The sequence below is a fragment of the Squalius cephalus genome, assembly GCF_949319135.1.
Source record: "Squalius cephalus genome assembly, chromosome: 3".
Taxonomy (NCBI): domain Eukaryota; kingdom Metazoa; phylum Chordata; class Actinopteri; order Cypriniformes; family Leuciscidae; genus Squalius; species Squalius cephalus.
The window spans coordinates 22513532-22536836 of NC_137124.1; the positions used below are offsets into that span (position 1 = coordinate 22513532).

Sequence of the window (23305 nt, forward strand, 5' to 3'; positions counted from 1 at the left end):
ACCTAATTGGTCTCTTCTCACTCAGTTCGCTGAGGCCCAAGAGGAAAGAGAGAGCATTGCACTCAAACCAAACCACCACTCACTCACTCAGTCCTGGTTCTCGCATCGCCTCTCCTCTTCCCATCTATCCCCCTCTCCTTAACTCAAAATCAAAATAGATGGTGGAAAACCAGCACATCTGTCCGGGCGCTCTGCAACAATAGATCGCATCGAGCTGGAATCGAGCCTGGCCATGTCAGCGTCCGAGAGCTGCTAGAGATTCGGTGAGTTTTCTTGCATTGCCTTTCACAACGGCTGCCGAGGGAGGACCGAGCGTCTGTCTGGGCTCTCCAACGAGCGGAGAAGATGGCCGCCATTAAGATTTTAACCAGCGCGGGGCTTTTCTTGGCGTTTTCCTCTCTGGTCTTGTTGGCTATGGCCATCTGCACCGATTATTGGTACGAGACGGATGCTCGGCGGCACCGCGAACGCTGTAAGAACTACGCAAACAAGCGGAACGATCCCGGATATATTTACATCTCAAATCACAACTTGCCACTCCAGATGCCTCCTAAGGGCTTTGAGAGGAAAGCGACGGAGGCGCGCGTGAAGCGGCACGCTCCGGCATCGGCGACGGCCATGGAGTCTCACTGCAGCCGCCAGTTCAACTCCACGATCTCCGGTCTGTGGAGAAAGTGTCATCGCGAGGGCTTTGACCTGGAGACCGAGGATCTCATTTACAAAGGTGAGTTGCTTTCTGTTTTGATGTGCCTTTGTCAAGCACTAGAGCCTCGGTCCAGGCCGTTTTGTTTGGAAGCGAACGGATGTGGACGTTCATCCAGCGGTAAATCTCACTCGAACATTTTGCCTGACTGTTATCAATGCCTTTCGGATAGGCTGGTTCTTCCCGTTGTCTCTGTACCTACGTGGCATTAGCCTTCGCTTAGTGGCACTTCCTTTATTAGGTTTATTTGTAAAGCGATGTCAACAGTGAAGGGGAATGTGGAAGGCCTGAATCTGATCCCTGTCGCTATCCGAGGTGCTGAAATCAGCCTACCTGTGCCATCTGTAAAGGCGGAACAGAAATTGCTTAGAGACCACCAAAAGGTGGATTTACATAATGCTACACAGAGCATACGTGTATTTATATAGCAATTACAAAATTACGAATATAGAAAAATCTGAAATGATTATTCTAAATATGAAATTAAAAGCATTACAAAAAATTATAAGGATCTGTGATAAATAAGGATGTCTGAGATGATATATAGGATAATTACTTTGATAACCTAGAGTAGAAAACGTCACATTGAAACCTGCTTTTTTTGTTGCTCACTGATTTGACAGACAAAAATGTTGTTGTTTTTTGTTTTTAAAGGCCTATTGATAATATTTTATAACAAAACTATTTAAATAAATAATGGATTATGCCAAACTACCTAAACCACATTTTCCATTTCTTTTCTTCTTTTTTCTTCTATTCTTGTCTTTGACTAATATTCATAATGGGATAACAATAGCAAAGTTCAAGGCAGCTCTGATGCTGCATCATGTACACAAAACCAAAGCACCCTGTGACAATGTGGGCAAAGTGTATGTTGTGAACTTTTTTTATTCTACTGTGGCATATAAAATAGTAGCCTACTAGTGAACATAAGTATTTGTTTTGTAAAACAAATGACCTTCTCTATAATAACACTGTTAAAGAATGCCTAGACCATATCAGATAACAATATCCATAAGATGATCAAGCTCATAAGAGGCTTACAGCACCCTCCTCTTCTTTGATAAAGATCTCATTTCACGATATGTTCAGGCCTTAAATATTAAGTGTGAGCTCTTACAGCAGCCATTTCTCTTGCTGGGTTGCAAAGAGAAGGAACGCTGCTCACTTGGCCATATCTTCATCAATAATTTGTTCATTGATTTTCCCAGGTCAGCCTAAGTGGCTCTGTAGATGTCATGAATGATGAAGTAGTGATGGTGTGCAACCACTCCAGTTAGACTGTGAGCCAACACCCAGGAAAACATTTCTTCCAGATTTATAGTCCAGTTTATTCACCAACCCGTGTCAGCCCAGTAATCTTTGTGTTCAGATAAAGCAGGCAAAACATTGTTCCTGATTGTCGGTGATACTCTCCTGAGCAGAATTAACATAACTGGTTCTAAATATACAAACAGTAAAACATACTATAGATGTTTACTTGTCCTAATGGTTAAAACATATCTGAGCACTGTTAATCTACCAAAACAAACAAAGTGATTTTTAGAGAACTGGAACAGTTCAGACTAAATCGAATCATTATAATACACCATGTGTTCTCCAAATGTACAATATTTTAAACATATCAGAATGTTTTAAAAACTGAATAAGACAAGATCACATGTCATGCTTAATACTGTAATTCTCAGTAGCAATACATTTAAAAAGCTAACAAAATGTGCTATGCAAATTTGAATATTATCCTAAAAAATGATTTTTGTTTCTTTTGTTATAACTTTGGTTCACCAATTAAAGTGAAGTCTCTTTGTAGAGTTTCCATCTGATTTCACAGACATGTTTTTCCTTGTTTACACAAATAAGAGTACAAGAATGCATTTTCTTCAGCAGAGAATTGAACAGAATGTGCAAAGTGTCTTTGTAAGAGATTCCTGGTTCCTTTGATGTGTCAGTTTGGGATTGTGACATAGAACAAGCTGTCACAATATATTTGACACATAGATATGATAAACATGACACAATCTGCTCAGCTCACGCATGAGGTCTGTACTCGTCATTTCATCACAGATCTGTATAGCAGCAAACTCAATGTGTTTTTGTGCCTTAGAAAACACTTTGATTAATGAATTTAACAGTCTAATTTCTGTAAAGGCTAATTAAATGGCAGCACGTCCTCTCTATCCTTGACTTCACCTCTCATCTCTTGTTTTGTCTAATCCACAATATGTCTGTCTCACCCTTTGACCCAACATGTTTCTGATGACTGAGAATCATCTGAGAATCCAGTGAATCAGTTGTGCAGCATTTGTGTTTTATATTGTTGTTTATGACAGAACAAAATCACATTCTGTGGTAGAAAAAGAACATTTAAACTAGGCTTTTTGATGCAGCAAGATGTGGTCATATTTCGATGGGCTATTGAGAACCAGTTTGATGTGTGTGTTTTAGTAATACGGTTGACTGTATCTGCATCATGAAATCTCTCTGAAGAAAATCACTGCTGTATGAAAGTATTTGTTATTGTGCTTAATATCATCCTAGGTTAGCTTCCAACAGAAGTTTCTCAATATTTTTCAGGTTACACATTATATGAGAAATGTCATTATTGCTTAGAGGTACGTTTTGGTTTTATTGTTGACATTCATTTGACATTTTCTGTTTTTGTTGACTATGTGCTCTAAAACGTACTTAAAGTGAGCTGTATGAGTTTCATTCTTCTGCTGAACACAAAGGAAGATATTTTGAAGAATATGGGGAACCAAAACATTGTGGGGCATCACTGACTTCCATCCATATAGTATGGAGAAAAAATACTATGGAAGTCAATGGTGCCCCACAACTGTTTGGTTACAAACAATCTTCAAAATATCTTCCTTTGTGTTCAGCAGAACAAAGACATTTATACAGGTTTGGAACAACTTGAGGGTGAGTAAATGATTACGTAATTTTCATTTTTGAGTGAACTACCCCTTTAACTTCCAATATTAAGTTAAGTTAAGGTTTTACATACGGGTCAATGTATAGAAAATGTGAAAATATTGAAAATAAGAGCAAAACTTTAATATTGGGTATGAAATAAATGTTGCATGCAGGCAGAAAAAGATTCCATAAGATGCAATCATATAGCTATACTGTAACACAGCTAAAACACCAAGAGATATTGAGGCATCCAAACAGAAAACCACTCTGTGGCCCTCATTTATAAAACGTGCTTATGCACAGATAATGTGCTCTAGCGTACGCTAAAATCTACACCAACATTTATATTTATACAAAACGGTTTTGACGTGGAAAAGTGCTTAGTGCCACGTGAGTGTCTAAGCAGAAGTACACACTTTTCCTTGTGCCAGGTGTTTGGAAATCTAAGCACTTCTCAGGTAAAGGATTTGGACGTTGACTGGTGCTCTTTTAGATGCGAATGACTTTAACTAGGCAGAGATCTAAAACTATTCAGCTGCGCACAATTTCTAGATCATTTGAGATTGATCAATTTCCCATTTGCATGAGAGGCGTACACAGGTTCTTTTGTGTGTGCGTTCGTTCTTTGAATCACAATGTATACGTACATTTGTGAAATAATTGTAAGATCAAATGTAGGATGATTTCTACGCAACATTTTATAAACGAGGCCCCAGATCTTGCATCACCATCACCTAGTCTAACAACTGGAAGAGTGTCAAACCATACCACGCACTTTGCAACACTTATGAATAGAACATGGATGCCTGCTCTGATTTATGCAAATCAATCCCAGACCAAATCATCAGCTTGAGAAATGCTAAAAATAATGCTGATGTGGGTGAAAAGAACAGAAACTGTACCTTGAAAAACCCTGCATAGCCTGTGGGGACTGAAATGTATTGATACAACACAGCAAACTGTGAAAGTCACAACATTTCATGTTATCTGATTTACATTTGAGGTTTCTCTGATAAAGATTTGAATTTCTACCAGATTAAGTCTGTTTTATGTCCAGACAAAGGAAACCTTATGAATGAAGATTACTGTTTCGGCTTCATAAAGTGCAAGTTAATTATTCTAAGGTTCACACACTCGCCTGTTCAGGATTCATAAGGTTCTCATCAGGGAGGAAGGCAATCAGCACTATACACATCTTGTCTGATACACAACACACTTACGTCATTCAAGACCTTAAAGTGCCAAACTTTTTTTTTTTTATAAAAATGATTTGTAATGGTATACATGCTACTGTTTAGGAATGACTATCCATATATAACATAACTCTTCCTTTCAAAAATTTCACAGACATTAGTGATTGTCATTGCAGTTTAGGTATTCTTAAATACTGATGGGTTTATAGTATTAAAATTCTACAACTGAATGAAGTAGGTTTATTTTTAAAGCCTGTTTCTCTAATTTTACATGAAAATAAAATCAATATGTAACTATGACATTTATGACCCTGTGCATTTGATCCTGTGCCTAATTGCTCTCCAGGAAATGCTTTAATTAAAGTGAATACAAGCATGGGCCGCTTTGTTGCATTTTATGATCACAACAGACCTGCTGTTCCTCAGGAGATTAAAGCCTCGGACAGATTTGCTTTTCCTAAACAGTAAATGCTGTAAATGTCATGAAAGAGTATACTTCTTGATTCACTGTTTTGTTCAAATAGGTTTGATTCAGAGATGCACCCCTGTAAAGTATCATTACACCTCTTCAATCCTGCCTCGAAACCTTCCCGTCAATATCACCAAGACCATCCGACAAGATGAGTGGCATGCTCTGCGTGAGTCTGACAGACGCTCTTTTACTTGTGTCAGATTTACAAAATTCATGCCTGTGGGGTTGATCAGTTCATTCATTCATAAACAATTCTGTCTGTGATGTGCATATTTAAAGACAATATTTGTGAGTCTGTGTTATTTTTACACTTTTTACTTATAAAGGGATTGTAACTGATCCTTCTCCAATCCCCAGTTGTAGCAATATGTTTGTAAAATATGATACTTTTTTTCAGACACTATAGAGGATTAATGGTTTGGAGAATGAATGTATGGATGATACTTTGTAATGCTCCAAGACATCTTATATTGTTTACTTTAAATGAAAGCACATTAAAGCACTAAAAAAAGATTCATTATTTCACCAAAAAGGTCAAACATTTTATACTGCCTGCCAGCCTGTACTGACAAATACAGAATATTCACTGATGTGAATATTTCCCTCCTCTTAATTAGATTTACTGATTTACCTCTACCTTTTTTTGGTCACACTGTAGACTAGTGTCCAGTTCTCACTATTACCTCCAACTTTGCCCCAATAAACTCCTAATTATTGCTTATTAATAGATAGTAAGGTAGTTGTTAAGTTTAGGTATTATTGGTTAGGATTAAGGGATGTAGAATATGGTCTTGCAGAATAAGGCGTGGTTTAAATATGTGGTTTATACATACTAATAAACAGCCAATATCCTAGTAATAACTAGTTAATAGTGAGAATTGAACTCTAAATTAAAGTGTTACCCTTTTTTAAAATAAATACTTTTATTCAGCAAGGATCCATTAAAGTGACAGTAAAGACATTTCTAATATATATATATATATTTCAAACAAATGCTGTTATTTTGAACTTCCAATTCATAAAAGAATCCTGAAAAAAAGTATCACGGTTTTTACAAAAATATTAAGCATCAGCAACTGTTTTCAGCTGTGATATTAATAAGAAATGTTATTTTTAAGTGAGTAGACATGGATTATAATATTTCCCTCTTCATATTTCGAATCAATAATTTAACTGGCCTTGTATGGCCATAATTTTATTTAATTTTTTATGGGGATAATAATAGCATCGTAGGAATTGGTTGCTTTCTTGATGCAATGGTACTAGTTTCATTATTACCTTTGTAGTATATAGTATATGAATGTGTATATATATATAATAAAAAGTCCTTGATGAATAAAATAAAAACAAAACGTGAATATTTAACATGCAGTATATAAGTCATCACTAGATGCTTATAAAGCCCTGAATAGCAACAAAAGGGTCTTGATGATTGTGTTTTGTGCTGCAGATCTGCGGAGGATGACAGCAGGTTTTGTGGGCATGGCTGTCTCTATCATTCTTTTTGGCTGGATCATCGGAGTTCTTGGATGCTGTCAACAACATGATCTCATGCAGTATGTAGCTGGACTACTCTTCCTCATGGGCGGTAAGAGACAGAGAGTGTGTTTGTGTGCGTGCGAGAGAGAGAGAGAGAGAGAGAGAGAGAGAGAGAGAGAGAGAGAGAGAGAGAGAGAGAGAGAGAGAGAGAGAGAGAGAAAAAAAAAAGTGACGGAATGTAACTTGACTGCTCAATTATATCGCCATCTAGTGGCTAGTTTCTCATACAACATTATGTCAATACATAGAAGTGCGCTTTGAAAATAGATCAAAAGCATGAACTCTTTGCATCCTATGTTTGTGATCTTCAAAAGGAAAGTGTGTTTTATGAATGTCTGATGATACATCTTGAGTCATTTCCTCTCTCTGACAGGAACCTGCTGTATTATCTCCCTGTGTACGTGTGTGGCGGGCATTAACTTTGAGCTGTCCCGTTACCCACGTTACCTTTACGGCCTACCAGAGGACATCAGTCATGGCTACGGCTGGTCCATGTTCTGTGCCTGGGGCGGACTGGGTCTCACCCTGCTGGCCGGTTTCTTATGTACGCTGGCCCCTTCTTTAAGCAGCCCCTTGGCCCGCACCACAGTCCACAAGTCCAGGCACGAAAACGGGACTGTGTGAACAGAGACTTCTGGAGCAACGTTGCAGCAACATTTTCACAACATGTATACAGCGTCTACGTAAGGACAAAGCATCTGGCCTATTCATCATCATGCGTTATACTGACTGGATCATTTTCAAATGACTTTCGGCTCTTGTTGATCACCGATGTCAACACAACTTGTATACACCGTACAATTTGATAAAAGATTAAAATCTGTAAATGGTCTGGACACTGCCGAGAGTCAAGATGGAGACACATGCACAGACCACCGAGCATCTTCCACCCCCTCACATGTCTCACTCTGGTCTTTTGTGACACACACAAACACACACACATACACACACAAAAACCAATGAAATTTTTCACTGCTCTGTTTCATGAAAGAGAAGCGAGCTGGAGGCGACTGTCTTCTCTCCAAGAGGATTCATAATAAAATGGTGCTCTCTGTTCAAAATTTCACAACTGCACAGAAATCTTTTCAAAGACATCAAGAGAACAAATAAATCCACAGGTTTTCTTATAGCTGACTGATGGTGTGGAGGAGTTTAAGCCCAGAATGAAGGAGAGAGAAAAGTATTTCTGTCATTCAAGCTTTGAAAAGCACATTTTCTTAAGGCCTCAAAGAGTCTGTACGTGTAAAGATAATTCATTTTGTCTAGATTTCAGGTCTACATTTGTATGAAATTATGCTTACGGAGACAAATGGAGACTTTTCTCTCTTTGTTATATGACTGTAACGATCGGTGACCTGGCTTGGTCTGTGGTATAGCTGTTTTGAGGAATCTGACCAAATTTACTACTTAATGGCATGTGAAACTAATTTGTTTTCAAAAATGTTTGTGGAGGTTATTTCTGAACGTCATTTCTCATGAAGCCTTATTGCTGTTATAAGCACAACATGCTTAGAATCAGAGTTACATGAGAGCTCCGCACCTTCCAACCTGAATGTTGTTGAATAGTCAAGATACAATTAAAGTTCTTGATGCACATGCAAGTTGAGGATTTCTAAGGGATTTCAGTGTTATGTTTAGTCACAAAAAGTGATATATGAGGTCTAAATACAGAAAACATAATGCACAGAATTGAAATCAAGATGATGGATTGCAGGAGTGGGGTGTTCAGTTTGCTGCAATAGCTACATGACACGCAACAAGCTATTAATGTTTACATCATGTAATGTTTGTACGACCAACTCCAACCAAACAATATTTTAAACAACCCCAACAGGTCTGGAGGCTTTAATATAATAATAATAATATAGTAATGTCTTTTTTTAAGAGTGAGTGTGTCTCCACATTATCATGAATAATTCATATTGATTCTTATCTCACCAATGGATATTATTTATTGCGGACGCTACTGTGAAAAGCACAGTTACCATAAATCATTTAACAATGCCGCACATGTCTTTGTCAAAATACTTTCATAGTCTCATAGACCTCCAAAAAATCCAGATCAATTCTTGAGAGTAACGTACTGATGTTGGTATTCACAGTGGGGCAAAAGTTAACGCAAGACGGTAAATACCGTGGAGTATTCTGAGTGTGTATTTTGGGAAATTGGAATGTGTTTGTAAATTACAACATTTGAGGGAAACGGGAGTCCAGTCCAGTCCCCTTTATGGTAGTCCCCTATACAGCTGATTGGCACAAACATTTGTGTCCTAGACATAAAATGAACGAAGCCAAAACAACAAATCCCTTTAGGTAGATAGGAAAGTGTTTTATTGAGTGTGAGCTTTCTGATGAACTGCCGATCATGTATTGACTGGAAACAAAGTGGTAAAGAAGTAATAAATGGCACTTAGAAAAGATGAAAATGTGAATGTTTTGGAGAGGATAAAAAGAGCACAAGAGCAATGTGTAAAAAAAAAAAAAAAAAAGCTTCTCAAATAAAAGCAGCTTCAGGTGTTTTGTCACTTTTGGGGAGATGTGAGAGACATTTGTACAAATGCTGCCATTTTCTTTGGCAGCGGAAGTAGCACCACTTTTTTATTTATTTTTGGGAATGAACTGTTTTACTGGTTCATTTCATAAGGAGAAAACAGGTGTCATTGTCTCGCATGCCGTCATATTGATTCATTTCAGTGTATTTAGATTGTGTCATTTTTTTTTAAATGACTTTTATTTTATGAAATAAAATGTTAGTAGCATTTCATCAAGAGGTACTTTTCATTTATATTTCTTTTTTTTTTAATTAAAATACTTTTTAATGTAATAGTCCCCCCTGGGCTTCGGTTTGGCTTGCTATATGATTGCATATACAACATGCTTGTGTAAAACAATTAATAATAATAATAATAATCCTGAGTAGCCTACATGAAGGGAAGTATATGGGGCAGGTGAGTTTAATATATTCGGTAACACTTTACAATAAGGTTTCGTTTGTTAACTAGTTAAAAACATTAGTTGACATGAACTAACATTTAAAAAATATTTCTAAAGCATTTGTTAGTCTTAGTTAATGTTAATTTCAACATTTACTAATACATTATTAAAATCAAAAGTTGTAACTGTTAATATGAAATGGACCTGAACTAACGCGAACTAACGATAAACAGTTGCATTTTTTTTTAACTAACGTTAGATCTATAAATACTGTAACAAATATATTGCTCATTAGTTAATATTTGCTAACGTTAACTAATCGGTCCTCATTGTAAAGTATTACCATATTGCATAGTTATCTTTTCACAGTCCAACAAATTTCTACACAAAAAGTTAATGTTGCCGTAATTCTATATAGTACTGAAATACAGCTCGTCACTTGACATAGGGCACCACCTAGAGGATCTTTGTGGAACAAGTTCATTTTAAACCCCCATTCAAAAGAAATTACAGAAGTGTCTTTGTAAACTTAAACTTCAGAATACAGCATAACAGCCATAAATCGATTCAAAATGAAAAGTTACAATAAAATAAAAAATAAAGTAAATCAATATTGCTTCCCAGTAAATTATTTAATATTAGAGATCCCGCCCTTTATGCTTTTAATATTTAAAGGGAAAAAAGTCTTACAATTTCTTAATATCTGTGAACAAAAAGAACAGATGTTTATAAGATGTATACTCTATATAAGACAACAAAGGTCAATATTCCTTTGCATCATGCCAGATTTTACATTGGACTTCAAATGGTGACCCAAGCCCCAAAATTGTGTATCATACAAAAGCAAACAAAATGTTCCAAAAACTCAGAAATTCATTAATATAATCATTAAGTGTAGATTGATCAATAAGCAACATTGGCATGCCTTGGGCTGAATATATTGCATCCTCTGAATAAGTTGATAAGCTGTCTGCGATTCTTTCAGAACATACCTGTGACAAATTTGTGAGTCATGATGACCCAAAAGGCTCAGGACCACTGTCCTACAAAAAGATGAATTACAAAATGAAAAGATCAAGCCACCTGGGCTGCTTCCCTCCTAGAAAAACAAAATCAGCCTGCTGTTGATTTAACAGAGGTCACATCACTTCTTAAAGCGGGAGTGAGTACCCACGACCATATAACTGTCCCGGGACAGCTCTCTCTTGACTGGGGACCTGCCGCTAGGCTTGCATGTTTTGGTTCCAGGCCGGGCGATCATGGTCATCCTGCACGGGTCATGCTTTAATAAGTAAGTACCAAAGGTCTCCCATCCACCACCAACACGCACCATGGCATGTTTATCATTCAACATCTGTAAAAGTGAGAAAACATGATTTGTTCAATAAAACCATTTCACTGATGTTTCTTCAACTATTGGCATTTTTTGAAAATAAAATCTCTTAAAACTCTCATCTAACAATGTCCAATAGAGTTAGTAGGTATACAGTCTTTTTTTCTCACCACACTGTTATTTCCAACACATCTCAAAGCATGTGTTGTGTTTAGCATTCCTAATGTGGAAATTGTGGTGACATAACTCTATCGATATCCAACTCTATTGTCTTTCTGTTTAATGCTAGGATTTATATATCTTAACAATTATTGGCAATGACACACAATAAAAATATAATGCTCACAACCTATAGCCTATAGCTTGATTTTTTGTTTTATTGGTTTCTGCACACATCACATATTACATCTGAAACATGATACTCGCCGATACTGTTGTTGGCTAACAATTACGCTATAACTTCTAAAAAACTTTATTAGGGGCAAGATTGTTCATTGTGATTACAATGATGCCATGGCTGTGGGACAGTAATGTTTTTTGAAGCCTATTATTTTAACTTATATAAATAATTTCCACAAAACAAATACTGAAATTAAATAATAATTAATATTTTATGAATTTTAGTTTAAGATTGAAAATTGGGGGGGGGGAATAAACAAAAATCTACACATTAATGGCATTTATGTGATCTTCATAAAAACAATCTGTTTATATCAACCCCTTGAGACGAAAGTCAAGAAACACTTGTGTATATAAAACAACTGCCATTTCTGCTGTGTGTGTGTGTGTGTGTGTGTTTCTTTAAAATGATCTCCCTAATACCCCCTCCTCCTTCATAAAATATTCAAAGGATCCGATGAAAGGCAAATGATCCCAGAGAGAGAGAGAGAGAGTGAGTGTGTGTGTGTGTGTGTGTGTGTGTGTGTGTGTGTGTGTGTGTGTGTGTGTGTGTGTGTGTGTGTGTGTGTGTGTGTGTGTGTGTGTGTGTGTGTGTGTGTGTGTGTGTGTGAGAGAGAGAGAGAGAGAGAGAGAGAGAGAGAGAGAGAGAGAGAGAGAGAGAGAGAGAGAGAGAGTGTGTGTGTGTGTGTGTGTGTGTGTGTGTGTGTGTGTGTGTGTGTGTGTGTGTGTGTGTGTGAGAGAGAGAGAGAGAGAGAGAGAGAGAGAGAGAGAGAGAGACAGAGAGACAGAGAGACAGAGAGAGGCTGTGCAGTTAAAATCTCATTAAGCCTAATGAAACACCACCTCTCACAGCACCAGCTGAGCACCATCGCAGGAAACACACACACACACACACACACACGGGCATTTCCGACATACACCTACGGCGCGTGGCGTGAAGCTCACTCGCTGCCACGGCAACCGCTCCCGAGCATGAACAAGACACACGAAATAGAAATGCTCTGAAACTAGTAAGGGTCATGTCTCCTGAGAAATGTGTCTCTGTCCCTTGAGGCACGACAGTCATCTATTTTCTTCCTCCCCTCCACCTTATCAGTCTTGACCCTCTCATTACAAAGCTGTTAAGCTGTTGGTAATACAACCAGATTTATATGTTTTGCACCTCCCACCCCTCCAAACCCTTTTAGCTTGATGCATCCTAATAGAGGGATAGGCTATAGCCTATTCAAGCGCGCGTGCGTTTGCCAAGCAGGATAATTCTAATTACCATGCGGTTTGATCAGTCTCAGCTGTTCCCAAGCAGATTAAAATGTCAGGGTTGACAGAAGAGGTAAGGGCAAGCGAGAATTAACAAACACACAGAAAGCCGCGAGGGAGGAGGGGGAGTCTGTTTAAAGGACCCATATTGTCAAAAATGAAATTTCCTGGCTTTTTTTCATGATAGCAGAGGTCTAGGGGCTATGAAAACTACCATATAAGTTTCACAGTCAATCCACAGACAAATGCACACAGCCTGCATAAAGTAACTGTGCCTTTTCACGAGCCGTTGTGACTTCCGTATAAATGTGATGTCAGAACCACTCAGTCTCCGCCTTCAGTCTCCACCCCTGCCCACCGTCCCTCCCTCCTTTTGCCCAACCCCCAGACAACATCGTTGCTGAGCAACAACAACACTGAAACATATCGAGAAAATGCTGTTCAGTCGATGGATGTAGAGACCTGCACTCCAGCGGGACCCAACGCAGCAGAGTGCGGCGCGGGACTAGATTTGATGGCGAGTACGGGCCGGTACTCGTGTGTGTGCAGGTTGCGGGAGAATAAAACGATTTGCGGGACTCCCGCAAAGTTTAAAAATATCTCAAAATAAAACATCTAAAAACAAATAAATTGTTAAATAAGTTGCACAAAAGCAACAAGAATAACTAAAACAAAATAAAAACGATTTACAGGCCAGAACGAGTTTCTATTTATCACAGACATGTGTTGATTTCTTGAACACAATGACCAATGAGATGCATTTAAGAGGGAATCCACTCACCGCTCAAAACTTGAGTTTTTGTTCAGTGCTGAATTCTGCATGCTGGCAAATCCTCCGATTATAACAAACAAAGTGTTGACATTATGAAAGATGTATTGTGCAGTCAGCTTCATTGATAATAACGGAGCTTTGTGAGATTGCGATGAACTGAGATATCAGCTTTTTAGGAATTATTAAGGAAGCACACTTTGCGCTATTTCTGTCATGCCAAACCATGCACGTAGTAGCCTATGCTTTATTTTATGTTAAATTAACAGTGGTTTGTGAGTGTTTATGCTTTAATAACAAATAATTTATCACCATCATTACAGGTGTTTTATTTACCTTACTTGTGAGCATCACCAACCAGCCACAGCAGGCTACAGCATACATGACCCTAGTTACCTGTGGTTGGCCTGGCCGTGCGTCACTCAGAAAACAACAGGCCAATCAGAAGAGAGGCTCATGAATATTAAGGTAAGGCCAAAATCAACCTGTTCTTGGCAGAGTTCCTGAGAAAGGAGCTGTAAAAATATATTGGAATGGTTTTTGGTACTTTTACTGCAAATATATATTCTTAAATACATCAAAACCTAAAATAAAACTTCAGAAAGGTGTGCAATATGGGACCTTTAAGGAAACCCCGTGTCAGTCAAACCTTTAGCGCTTCTGACCTGTAGGCCAACGTAAATAAGAACAGTCGACGACAGTGTAGAATGAAAGAATAATGTTAGGCCCTGCGCATTAATTCAGTGATGCAAAAATGGAATGAGAATGCAGAGTGGGACGAACAGTGTGTTCCATTACAAATAATTTACATACTATTCTGAAAGCTTGTGTGGTCAAAGTCAAACTCCAACCTCATTCCATATTATGCGCATTTACAACCCTCCTTTAGCCTCTCATCTCATTCTCTATTATATATAATGACAGCGAAATTGATTTTTAGTCTTTTTCGCTCGTCTTTTTTTCTCCACTGAAAAATAAATGGGAAAGAGACGAGAGCGACCACGCTGTTGTTAATACACTGACCACTAGATGGCAGATTGTAGCTTTTATATCCTTCTTTGAACAGGACCTGATTGAGTACACATCCAGGATAGACTTCAAATAGCCAGAATGTGTGCTAAAAAGGGGCTGTAAAAAAGTGAAGTGCAGCTTGTGATAATAATAATAATAATAATAATAATAATAATAATAATAATTCGTTACATTTATATAGCGCTTTTCTAGGTACTCAAAGCGCTTTACATGGAAGGGGGAATCTCCTCAACCACCACCAATGTGCAGCATCCACCTGGATGATGCGACGGCAACCATATTGCGCCTGAATGCCCACCACACACCAGCTTACTGGTGGAGAGGAGACAGTGATGAAGTCAATCAGTGTATATATGGGGATGATTAGGAGGCCATGATGGACAGAGGCCAAGGGGCAAACTTGGCCAGGAAATTGGCCTGGGATTTTTAATGACCACAGAGAGTCAGGACCTCGGTTTAACGTCTCATCCGAAGGATGTATTGTAGCCAATAGTAGAAGAAATGGCTGAGATGGCAAACAGTAGTAACCCACTTTAAAAAACAACAACAAAAAAAAACAGATTAACTAGTTTGTACACACAGGAAAAGCTCTTTAAAGCACATCAAGCTGCTATAGAGACAAAAACAAGACCACCAGGGCCTGGGCTGTTTTGATGTCTACCTCTGTCCTCGACGCACCTGGATGAGATTCATATCTGACCCTTAATCTGCCTTTTGTGTAAAAAGAATGAATAATGAATATGTCCTTAATTACTGAACAGATCACAAAGCAAGATAAACTTAGTGGAACATATATAGCAAAAATACACAAACGTACAAAAAGTGGTAAAAGGCTGAGAAGATGTGTTAGCCATGTTCATGTAAATGAGGTGTCCGTGAAATGCCAGATAAAGGTAAACAGTTTTCAACAGTCTGTGTTTAAATGGCATTATGCTTTCCAGTCAGATCTAAAGAGAAAAGTATTCATGAACCCATTAACATCCCTGATAATGACAGACATGGCACGAATCGTATTTCTTAATGATTCACCGATTCTTCACCCCTTCTGTTATACAGCTCAACCATTGTGGTGATCTAATGGATCTTCCTTCTCTTTCATTTTAGCCCAGGATGTCACAAAAAAAATCTTGTCCCACTCCCTTCCACTGAAAAGAAGGTTGAGAAATGATATTAAAAGCTCCCTTTCTCTTTGAGTGCTACAGTAAGCCTTTCTCTCTAATTGGATCTCTGACAGAAAGCAGCTGCTTTTCTTCCTCTGCCACATTCTGTTGCCCTGAAGGATTTGTCTGATTGAAAAATCATAAAAGGGAGTGGTGGAGTGAAGGCTTTAAGTCTCTGAATACAATCACACTACTAATCATTCGATCAGTAACCAACGTATAAATTAATTCTACTTTTATGGCGACTTTTGCAACCAAAAAAGTGCACATCTATAGTCTAACAACAGTGCCTTCTAAGTAACTTGTCTCTTGTTTCTTCAAATGACCCCCAGAGTGTCAATCATTGGTTGTTGAATAGTATCATAGGAGAAAATGAAAAAAAGATTTATTTCAATTCTCCCCTCCAGTTGAGAGACTATACACAAGTTTTACTTGATATATAAAAGTAGATTCCAATGTCTGGTTTGTGTTTCTAGGAAGAAAGTAAGATATGTCATGACAACTATCTGAGTATTTGGCATGGTGGTAATGGATATGACAATGATATGTTTGGTCTAGGCGGAATAGATTTGTTCCGCTGCTGCAGCTCTTATTGCTGCTGCTGTGACAGCAAGTTCGGGACTTGCTACTGCCAATACATTCACAACACGCTGCTGTGAGCAAGTAAGACATACAGCTGTTGTATATATAGAATACATGAATTACCTGTAGCAGATCTATACAGGTGGAGCTGGGGAAGGTGGAGGTATTCTGAGAGCGCGCTGCAAATGCTACAGCAATTGACCAAGTATTTGAAGGTTGAGCAGCAGCTCATTGGCTACTTCTAAAGCAGGAACCAATCAGCTGTGCCCAATAGAGAATGATGTGATTGCAAGCAGATTGAGTTAAGGACCTATTAGCCTGCGCCATCCAGAGTTTCATGACAGAACTTTATATTGCTAGATAAATTTCAAAATGACAAAAGCCAGGGAAGTTCTCATTAACATTCACAAACAGCTTGATGTATTGATGGCTATTAATGTGACAGTGTTACATAAGTGTATTCCAATATGTTTAATTAAGCATGTAATGAGTTTGTATATGACCCCAAATGAACAAAGTGACAATTCTGTTAAGAATTCAACTATTCCCTGAAGGGTTTAGATGCATTGTCTCATTTAAAGACTCAAAAAAACATACATGACCTTTTAGGCATTTTGAGTTTTAACATAATCTAAATTCTGTGTATTTTCAGTTTGACTGAGCATTTTATTATTGTTTCTTGTGCAATATTTGTGTTCTTTTCTGGTATATATGAACCGACTTTCCAGCCCTGATCCTAGATATTTGTTAGTCTGAACCTCCTTTTTCCCTATTCAAAGGTGTGAACCTTTTCTTCATGTTGCCAGGCAACACCAGCTCCCATGAGGGTTTGCCTTGACTGAGTCCTGTGTTCTTTCAGGTTCAAAACTAATATTTGTGCTTCTAAAGAAACAGTGAAAGCACAGCAAAGCTTGTTGACAAGTCCATGCTTATAACAAATAATGAGACATGAGTTTTCATATCGCTTCATACACTTCCACAGAAATAAATGGAAACCTGCAATAATAAAATATCGAGTAACAATTGTGGTGAAAAGAGCAGTACATGGTACATACCCTGACATAGAGAACTTTGTCTCCGACACGATAATGGCCTTTTGGCTGCTTCTCAATGCAGAATTTGACTGGACATTTGCATGGTGGATCCTCTGATATCTCCCTCACCTGAAACAAAGCAACAAAGAAAACATGCTTTTGATAATGAGTACGAAGTCTCAGGATTGGGAAACCGCATACAGTATATGACCCTAAAAGTACTCACAATCTCATCCAGCAGGTTACCGCTGCTCTTTTTCCCATTAGTCTTTGCAAGGCCGTTCGTCAGAGAGGGTGGCTTTGATTTGACGGGTGTTCCGATGGGTGATGGTGTAGTTTGTGAAGTTTGCTGAGGTTCTGACTGGGGGTTTGAGTCAGAGAAGATGGACGTGGACTCTGGGGGAGGGGTAGGGGCCAGAGGAGGGGAAGGAGGAGAGATGGATGAGGGGGTTGAGATTGCAGGGGGTTCTGGATCAGGAGTGAAAAAAACAGGTGGGGTGGAGGGAGACGGCAGAGGTGAGGCAAAGAACATGGATGGTGACAGAGACTCATCTTCCTCTTTCTCAATCTCTCTCTCAAGCTTGACCAACGCAGGCGGCTCAACGCCATACCTGAGGGAGAACGTTTATTCAGCTGTGACTGAGAGATGAAAATATGATGATGACATGTGAAAGTAAACGACTGTAAAGGATCAGAGGAGCTCACCTTGAAGCAATTCTGCCAAGTTGCATGAGACACAAGCACACATCCCTCGGATGCCTCTGAAGAACTGGTGAAACACATACATTATCTTATGCACACAGCAAAATCCTCAGAGACTAATGATATCAGCATTTTTAAAACAAACATATACTTTACCCTGGGTGTAACAATGGACAAGACCAAGCTTTGATAGTCACATACAAAGATTCTCGAAGCGAAAATAAATTTGATACGTCTATTCAGCTAAATAACATTATACACTCTCAAATAACATTATCATATCCCTGCAAAGAGAATGACGATGACTGAAAGAAGCCTCAGTTTTGAATCTAGAATCTCACTGAGAACAATCTTTTGTTTACTCAGTATTTTTGAGTAAAATAAAGATATATTATTCAATATTTTATTTAAAAATATCTATACACCCTTAAAACAAGATACATGTATAAAATCTAAAATAATAATAATAATGAGGTTTAAGAAAACAAAAAAATATATCTTTTCCAATTAAACTGTAATAAAAAACACCTTTATTATTTCTAAATGTATTATACATTATTATTTCTTACCCCATTGGCAAATCATTTTCTCTTCATCTCACTAAATTTGAGTTTGATTTCTCTGAAAAAAGCCTTTATATCTTGTGTCATTTTGCTTCAAGAAAATGTATCTTGCTTTAAGGATGTTTTGATATTTTTCCTGGAAAATAAGACAAAAATAAGTAAAAAGACTTTGTCATGTCTTAATGAGACAATAGCCATACTAAACACTGCAGAGCATTTTCATCCTCTAACTAAGTCATTAAAAGATGTTTGCATGAGCTTCCCAACCCATTTTTGAGCCTTTGCCATGCAGACACAAAACAAACTTTGTAGTGTTTGCAGTGACATTAGTGTTATCTTTGTTGTACAGTGGAAAAAGTTGGGGGGGGAAACTAGATGCTAATTTTGTAGTAAAAGGGTGTTGAAACTTGTATCAACAAGAACAAAATTAGAAATATGTCTCCCTTACATTCTGACAAGGTTTGAATGTGTGAATCCTTATGAAAACAAAGTAACAATAGCTAAATCCAAAATAGCCTCGGTTTTAAAACTATGATAAATGTCGGCTAGATTTACAGTCCTAATAATTGGGTATCAATATACACTAATTTGAGGTATAAAATAAACAGAATGTTATTTTTCTGAATTTGGAAAATGCACATTAATTTTAGTTTTAAACAGTGAAATGCATTTAAAAACAGACAGGCATGTGCACAAACAAAAGTCAACTGCGTGACTCTTTGAAAAGCACAGACACAAAGTTAGATCGACACACTGGTTCAATTTCTGTCACTGCAAATGTCCCTCGGGTTTTAAGTTTTTATCAGCCCTCTCTTCATGTAATATGACCTATAAACCTGTAAAACAACCAGAGCTTAAAGACTGAGAAAAGGGTTTTGTTGCGTTTATAGCAGTTATTGAACACTAGCTCATGCTGCATTATTTTATCTATCCTCTCAAAACCTTTCAATGTGCACTCTTTTTCATTTTCACAATTATTGTATTGTATTCTCTATCTATCTTTGACCCTATTTTTTCATTCCCCTTTTTCCTCCTGACATACTGTCCTTTCATTTCTATTTCCTTCTCTTTCTCTCCATTGTTCATCACACAGTGATGGACAGCAGGGGCCAAGGGTGTGACGCTGTGAACAGTAGAGTGACACAGATATTGATACTGCTTGGCTATTCAGCAGTTCTTCAGGGCCACAGCCCCACAGAACGACAGCCTGCATAGACACAGAGACAGAGGAATTGAGGCCTGTTCTAACTGGACATCTCACTTAAAGGGTTAGTCCAACCAAAATTAATTTAAAAAAAAAAAATTATAATAAAATGTTATAAGTCTTGCAGGTTTTGAACGACATGAGGGTGAGTAAATGTTGACAGAATTTACATTTTTGGGTGAATGGCTACGGACTCAGCAGATCTGGTTGAGTTAGGCAGATCATTCCACCAGCAGGGAACTGTCATGGTAAAACATAACCCTTCATTTTCCAGGGATTTCTTCTGAGATTTTCTCTTTTGTAGCATCATGCGCCCCCCTAATGCTGATTGGCTGACACGTTTGTTGTTGTGTCGGACCGACTAAAATCCAAACAGCATCTTTCTGTGCTGAAAATGTGTCCATAGTTCTCAGGATTGTTGATGAATAGTCTCAGACGTTGCCACTTGTATTGAAACCAAAGAACCTAGTCAGCTTAAAGGTGGGATAAGTAGTTTTTGAAAAATGCTGTTTGGATTTTAGTCGGTCCGACACAACAACAAACGTGTCAGCCTATCAGCATTAGGGGGGCGCATGATGGTGGAGGAGAGAGAACGAGCAAGAGGGAGATTTGAACTGAAGAAAGACTGCAGAAAGAGATGAAACACAATACAAAAGAGAAAAGCTCCGAAGAAATCACTGGAAAATTAAGGGTTATGTCTGGGCAAGAGCTTTTGGACCCGCATTAATATAAGAAACGCTGTCCAGCGCTGGAGAGAGAGAAGCGGAAGGCCTGAAAACAGACGCGGAGGTTGCTTTTTTATTTGCTCCACACGTGAGTAACACTGGGTTTGAGTGTCATCGTGTGTCTTGAGCTGCTGTGCTGTTGGCAACTAACAACCAACTCTTGTTTGTAATTACTATTGTGTACTGTACGTTCATTTTTTGTGCTTCCTTGTCATTCGTTCATCATCTGCGCTTTATTTTTCATGAAGCATTATTCTGTTGCGCTTCTGTAAACAGACATCCACTCTTGGATTGCGTATGTAGCCTAACGGAGGCCAGTTAGTCAGAGTCGCTCTGACGACTGCTAGTGAATGCAGGGTTTGGTGTCATTGTTTAGTGCACTTGACTCGCTTGCAGGGGGATCGGGGTTCGAGACCATCTCAGAGCAGGGCTGTTAAGATTGGAGTGTGTGTTTTGGAGGAGGAGCAATGAAGAAGGGGTGTGTTTGTCAAATTTCAAATGTCAACATTGGCCAACAGCATATTTCAAAAATGACTTACTCCACCTTTAATCACAAAGAAAGAGTATTCACAAGCTAATATCTGAAACATAAACAAACAAACAAAAAGCCTATCCTAGGATAAGAGAAATCTGCTGCTGCTTTGAAATACTCACCAAGATCTTCAGACTCAAACAGATGTGATGGCTCCACTCCAATTTTACGGCACCAGAACAGAAAGTTAGCTGTATTGTCCCGAGCAAAGAACGATCCAGAGGCTGCATCAGGCCGCCAGCGAACCACGCGCCGAATAAAGGGCTATGAACACAACAGAAACCAACTGAATTGTAACTCTGGCTAGCTTATTATGTGCTCATTTGAATATTTTATAGTTTAAAATAGCACAACAGATAGTTTCCCCTCTGTTAGGTGACACTATATTAAAAAAACTATATTTAGTTAAAAAAAAATACATGGGGGGGGGGGGGGGGATTATAGAGAAAAAAAATATTTAGTTTAGGATCAAAATACCCATAATATGAGCACCTTGCCAATGCTGGCCATAATCATTTTCTCCTGTAGCGCTTCTGCAAGCTGACACAAGACGACACCAGTGTCTAGTCTGTCCATGAAGTTATCCACTGTTATGTCCAAACCTGTGCAGGAAGCATTCAGAGAGACAAATGAACATTAGGAGAGAGATAAAGAATGATCAATAGGCTTGTAGTAATAAAGAGTGAGGTTATAAAAGCACTGATTAAATTGTAGTGGATGAACTGGTAGCTGTAAAATGCGTAGTAGTGACACTTAGTACAAGGGGAACCGTCAGGGCCTCTAGGCCATCAGGCCCTCATAAACTATTGTAAAAATAATATTTACAAACTTTTAAATAACTTTTAAAAAGTAAAAACATTTTTAATAAAAAGTCATCCATTCTAATGTTATTTTAGGAATTTATAACTTGACCATAAACTTGACCATAACTTGATCATAAACATCTCAAATCTGCTTTCAACTCTGTGATTGGTGGTCCAGCTGTGAAATTACAGACTGATTTCAAATGACAGGAAAAATGACCAATCATATCTTTCCTCGAAATGGATGGGGATTCCTATGAAATCAAGTTTATGACGCGTTTGGCTCGCTGTGAGGAACTCAATCGAAAAAAGAAAAAAAAATGCTGATAAAATCTTTATTCACTATGGAAACTGCAAGCAACATTAATGAGGTGATCGTTGCTAATTTATCATCCACGCCGTTTTCAAGGTTAACTTTTAAAGAAAAGCTGGAGTTAGTGGCAGAGGAAGACCTACACCAGAGCTTAATTTTGTGCAGAAAGCCAAAGCTTTATTTAAACCATTTCAATCCCAGCAATTATAAGCGATAAAACTGGATGACAGAATCAATCAAGAAGCTAAAGCTTTATTGCTGGAATTGTTTGCTGTTTGGGTAAGTTATTTGAATTCTAATAGGTTATATGACTGATTATATTCTGGCTGCCACTACTACTGTTTTATGTCAAGCTTTAGTGGCCAACTTAGCTTTCAACTAAAAACGGAAGACTATTTATGCGACAACGGCGTTTTGGTGGCCTGAAAACACACACTTTTGAAAACGGTCTCCGTGTAAACAACAGCTAGGCTGATTTAAGGCTGAGTTTAATTTTTTCCCTACGAGGGAAAGGGGTGAGAGGGCCAAGGTTCAATAGTCACGGTTCGCTACTGGCGTACACACAGTACAATACAAGTTTTATGGTTGTTGTTTTACTTTCCTTACATATCCTCTTCTCCATCTTTTGTTTATCAGTTTTCAGTACCTTAGGCAACTCGAAGACGCCCCAAAAATCCTCTAAGTACACTTGCTCTGAGATTCTCACGGCTGTGCAGACACATTCCTGAGGCCTGGGTGTTAAGTACATACAGATTCAGACACAGCAGTGGTACCGGAGCTCAACCATCACGGTGAAGGGGGAGTGGGGGGCATGGGGGGCCTGGGGAGGGGGAATACAGGAAGTGACGGCGGAGGGAAACCACAAAAACAGAAATCCTGATGTGCAGAATGACTGGGGATGATCATTAGCTCAGAGTGAGAGAGAAGTGTGTTGGGAAACAAAGAGATCTCCTGCTGTCTGTCAACCACAGAGCCATAATGCTTGCCCTAAGATCAACAGGAACAGGAAGAGTTGAGGGAGAAAAGTGTGTGTTAATCAGAGAAATCCATCATCAGCTTCTTTGGTGAAAACAACAACTCTGATGTTGTCTCCCTTCTAATCTCATTTCTCAGGTTGTTGTGTCTTGACTTATATTTAAG

The 23305-nt window shown here is 38.4% G+C and overlaps 2 protein-coding genes across 4 annotated transcripts in view; one reads left to right on the forward strand and one right to left on the reverse strand.

The window, feature by feature from the left end:
- tmem276b (transmembrane protein 276b) lies at positions 1 to 9285 on the forward strand. Its single transcript, XM_079866914.1, has 4 exons — positions 1 to 724; positions 5337 to 5450; positions 6735 to 6872; positions 7197 to 9285. Exons 1-4 carry the CDS (start codon positions 346 to 348, stop codon positions 7445 to 7447), a joined length of 882 nt encoding a protein of 293 aa, XP_079723040.1. The 5' UTR covers positions 1 to 345; the 3' UTR covers positions 7448 to 9285.
- The window catches only part of gas2b (growth arrest-specific 2b), a 20865-nt gene continuing 6695 nt past the window's right edge, over positions 9136 to 23305 (reverse strand). Inside the window, exons 1-7 of one of the 3 annotated variants that reach the window (XM_079866911.1) lie at positions 22763 to 22814; positions 21542 to 21651; positions 21172 to 21313; positions 18029 to 18092; positions 17550 to 17934; positions 17345 to 17452; positions 10373 to 11111 (exon numbers count right to left, since the gene is read on the reverse strand). In XM_079866911.1, coding sequence (XP_079723037.1) covers positions 10902 to 11111; positions 17345 to 17452; positions 17550 to 17934; positions 18029 to 18092; positions 21172 to 21313; positions 21542 to 21651; positions 22763 to 22787 — 1044 coding nt within the window. In that variant the 5' untranslated portion in view covers positions 22788 to 22814 and the 3' untranslated portion in view covers positions 10373 to 10901. Of the gene's footprint in view, positions 11112 to 17344; positions 17453 to 17549; positions 17935 to 18028; positions 18093 to 21171; positions 21314 to 21541; positions 21652 to 22762; positions 22815 to 23305 lie in introns of those variants that run through there. The other 2 variants (XM_079866909.1, XM_079866910.1) reach the window with 2 other exon arrangements.